General features: G+C 37.1%; 1 protein-coding gene across 1 annotated transcript in view; it reads left to right on the plus strand.

Moving 5' to 3' along the window:
• arx.L (aristaless related homeobox L homeolog) overlaps positions 1-4,503 on the plus strand; it is a 13,486-nt gene extending 8,983 nt beyond the window's left edge. The window contains 1 exon segment of the mRNA NM_001092981.1: positions 2,890-4,503. Coding sequence (NP_001086450.1) covers positions 2,890-3,130 — 241 coding nt within the window. The 3' untranslated portion in view covers positions 3,131-4,503.
• Positions 4,504-4,885: the final 382 nt, after the last annotated feature.

Below are 4,885 nucleotides of genomic sequence, written 5' to 3' on the forward strand. Positions count from 1 at the left end.
AATACAGCTTCGTACACATGCAAGGGAAATGAAAGATATTTCTGGATGGTTAATACAGGTGTTGCATCCTTGAGAAAGACATTGAGGTGTCTGTAAGGTTCATATCAGCCATTGAAACACACATGGAAAACAGTCTAATTAGGAGTAATAGAGAAACAAAGAATCCAAATCTTCACTTTAACCAATAGTTGAAGACAAGAGAATCTGGGGTGGATGGAATGTACAATATAGACTCTTTGTAACAAACTCAGCCCAGCTAGAGGCCTCACTAATACCCCACTCTGTAATGGTCAGATTAGCCTGCACTAAATATATTCTCCACTCTCAGTATTAGAGACAGGCATCTTCCAGTATCACAGCGTGGAGGCCCCTAATCATCACTGTGGCTAATACTGAGGCTACAGATCTCCGTGTGTCTGTTAGGCCTGTCACCTGTATTTTGGTGACTTCTGCGGGAAGAACATTGACACCTCCTTAGGAAAGTGCTATTACTGTTGTGTCAGTGTGCTGGGATGTTAGCTGGCTGATGGATTCCTGACATTAAGCTGCTGGGAAAAAGGACAATCTAAATGTTACATTCCGCCATAAAGGGCATGGGTGCCGGGAAACAGTTAACCACCGACATCGCTTGGGAATAGCGAGTGATCAAAATGGCAGAGTCAGGCAATAAACAGATTATGGAGACAGTGGCACTCGGGTGAAAATGTATTCAGAGCAGGAGTGGGGATCTCTGTGCATTGCTATTGCTCTGATCAGCAATCAGACGGCTACAATCAGCTTCTTCATCAGCCTCACAGACTCCTCCATGCGTTTGTCTGGGCCGCTACTTGCCTTTTATCTTATATATATATATATATATATATATATATATATATATATATATATATATATACACATATATATATATATACACATATATATATACACACATTGTATATTAGGTTCATTCTTTTCGTTCAGCTAATTATTTTATTAATTTCTTTCATTTAGCTGAGAAAAAAGTTGTAATGCGATGTATGTTATATTAATGCAGCCTATCAGCTTTTTTCCTTATTATCTATCATCTATCTATTATATATAGATATCTACCTATCATTTAGCTATTTAATTTATTATCTATCTGTCTATTGATCTATCTATCATCTATCTATCTATCTATCTATCTATCTAACTATCTATCTATCTATCTATCTATCTATCTATCTATCTATCTATCTATCTATCTCTCTATCTATCTCTCTATCTATCTATTATCTCTCTATCTATCTATATCTATCTATCTATCTATCTATCTATCTATCTTTCTAATCTATTCTCTATCTATGTATCTATCTCTCTATCTATTATCTAGCTATCTCTCTATCTATTATCTATCTATCTATCTATCTATCTATCTATCTATCTATCTATCTATCTTATCTATTATCTATCTATCTATCTATCTATCTATCTATCTATCTATCTATCTATCTATCATCTATCTATCTATTATCTATCTATCTATTATCTATCTATCTATCTATCTATCTATCTATCTATCTCTCTATCTATCTATTATCTATCTATCTATCTATCTATCTATCTATCTATCTATCTATGATCTATCTCTCTCTCTCTCTCTCTCTCTCTCTATCTATCTATCTATCTATCTATCTATCTATCTCTATCATCTATCTATCTATCTATCTATCTATCTATCTATCTATCTATCTATCTATCTATCTATCTATCATCTATCTATCTAATCTATTATCTATCTATCTATCTATCTATCTATCTATCTATCATCTATCTATATATCTATCTATCTATCTACTATCTATCTATCCATCTATCTATCTATCATCATCATCATCTACCTAAAGGGCCATTTTTATATACAGTATACTCACAAAATATAATTTGGTTATATAAGATGAAGGAAGGGCAACACTTGGAACCAATAGGTGGAGTGGGTCACTAGCTGATCCATTCCCAATAGAGTATGGCACCTCTTTTCTGGCATGCTTGGGATTCTTTTAAGAACCAGGCCTAAATATGCTAAAGGACATCAAACATGATAGTACTGATTGGCTTGATTGGCCATCAACATGGATATACAATAAATTGCCTTTTCATAGCATTCTGGATAATGGATATAATATATTATATAGTAGATATCATAATATCAATAACTATCATACCTCTGTTAAAGGCAAATTATTTACATAAGGGAGGGGGTGCTGCCATAATTCTCACTTTCAAAAAGACATTTTTTCCATTTACCAGTGGGAAACTGAAGAGGCAGCTTTGCCCCTCCAAGGGATTTATATAGTTCTCAGTCTGTCCAAGGCCTTGTAATGCACCATAGGCAATCATTTACTTATTGGGTTCAAGTGCAACTGTCAGAGCTATTTCTCAGTATAATTGGCTCCACTGAAAGTTGCCACAAACTTTTGTTGTGCCACTAGTTGCATGCTATACTAGAACACTCGAGCCTGTTTGTAGATATCAGTTGAAGTTATTATGGACCTTGCCTCACAGTAATCGGCACAGATAGAGCATTGGCCCTGGGCAGATGAAGACATTAGGGCAAAACTTATTTATACATTTTTGTTCCTGGCATTGTGCTGTTAGTAAATGAGGTCCCATATTTTTTTCATACATTCTGGCCTACAAAAATATGAAATATTGGGGAACTGGCCTACCACATGGAATATTAATATATATATACTCTGCTTCATTGCAAACTAGAAACAACACCAAGCACTCAATGCCCACAATGCTCTATGCTCCCTGATATTTATTACCAGCCACCAAAATTGGGCATTAAGTTTTGATTGTCTATTTTAGGGAACATTAATGGACAATTTTGACCATAATTGGTGTTTTTTGTGTTTTTTTTTGCAGACTTTTCTCCACTATGGGTCCTTTAACCAGTGCTTCCACCGCTGCAGCTCTCCTAAGACAACCCAATCCTGCAGTGGAAAGTGCAGTGCAATCGAGTGGGCTCTCAGACCCAGTCACAGCTGCAGCCGACAGACGGGCCTCCAGTATAGCAGCCCTCAGGCTAAAAGCTAAGGAGCATGCGGCCCAGCTCACACAGCTCAACATCATCCCTGGGAACAGCACCGGCAAAGAGGTGTGCTGAGCCGAGGGAGCCCCACTAAGACCTATACTGAGACCAAATGGAATGGAAGCAAATCAAATGCGGACCAGTGACTGTTGGATCCTGGGTGTCCTGCTCAAAGATTCAGACACTGGATGCCTTGCAGTAATAATGAGTGTAACTTTTATGCAGATATTGCTCAGCATAACCTTGGCTTAGAGTCAGGAGTCAATCCCTTACAAACCTGCACATTGCCTATTTAATACAAAATATTAATTCAAAAACATACTTGTTTTGGTTATGCATAGGGTCCTTATTCACATGGAACATTCCCTTAATGCTTAACCCATTGCCAATCCTCAGAACCCTCCTCTCTATTCCGGACTGGGATTTGCTGTGGCTTACATAGTGAATGAATGGAGGCAGACACAAACCCAGGCTGAAAAGATAGTCAGTGCACTTACAAGATCAGAGTATCTTTTCTTTTTGCTTTCTCTTCTATTGATTTCTTTGTCCAACATGAACCAAGGTTTTGTTTTTGTTTTTTTTTTATACCAAACCAAAGGGAAAACGAACTGTCAGATTAACGGACTGTTTGAGTCACTAAACTGTGATCGTTGCTCCTGTATATAACATTGTTATTAAAAAAATAATAATAATAATAATTAAGGGAAAAAAAAGAGCTTTGTATATTCGAAATGTTATAAAAGAATTGCACTCAGTGTAGTGTTGTAAAAGTTTGTCAACCTGTAGGGTTATATCTGTGTTGTAGATACCACAAGGTTCTTAGCAGAAATATTTATGTACAAGCCCTTTATTTAACTTATTAACTGTAGAGGTTCCTCAGACCTTTAAAGCGATGCTACCGTACTTGTGTAATGCTGTTGATTGTCAGCACTTTTTCCGAAATGTCACATGGAAAAAGTGTCCCCCCTGCTCAGAATAAAAAAAAAAATCTATATGTTTTAACAAATCAAGAGTGTGTTAAATGTAATAGGAGCCGTAGGTAAAAGGAGGATAGGGAAGGCTGATGGCAAAAATATAGTAAGGACGCGAGGATAGAATATTATTATTATTATTATAGATGGGATCTAAATTTCCATAGACTGATGTTCTTTATAAATAGTCCTTGAGGAACAGGAGTCTTCTGGCTGTGAAGATCCAGGATGCTCCATATTTCATGGGATCTTGCTATGATTGACGATACCACCACCAGGCACGGGCTGAACAGCACCGGAGCATGTCCAGTAAAGAACCTTCAGAGACCCAGATTACCATGAGCATGTGCAGAACCACTGACACCGGGGAGAGGCCTGAGCAAAATCAGGATGATATGGAACTACAAACCCAAATTAGGGTTTAGATCTCTTTTAATATTACCTTAATATGTTAATTAAAAAAAAAATCAAACCCTATCTTGTATTTATTCAACTGCCAATGATTATATAGTTCTGTGAAACTATACACATCACAACACACAGAATATTTCCAGCACACTGCTTCCTCACCCCACTGAGATTGTACAACACCCATAGGCACAAGTATTGAGCACATGAATCAAATTATTGAGGTGTTGGGACCACCCGGGGGAATGTCTGCCAAGATCTCAATATATTGTCTAAATAACGGCACATTTACTGGTGTATATTTGGCCCCGGTGGTCGTAACTAGATATTCCAGGCCCCCAAAATGTCTAGAGATTGGCCTCTTTTACCAATATTTATAGAAATTGTTAATTAATTACCTCATAGGCAGTGGCGTAACAAGATATTACTGGGGTCCACAGCAAATTATTTT

This window comes from Xenopus laevis, chromosome 2L (genome assembly GCF_017654675.1).
Source record: "Xenopus laevis strain J_2021 chromosome 2L, Xenopus_laevis_v10.1, whole genome shotgun sequence".
Classification (NCBI taxonomy): Eukaryota; Metazoa; Chordata; class Amphibia; order Anura; family Pipidae; genus Xenopus; species Xenopus laevis.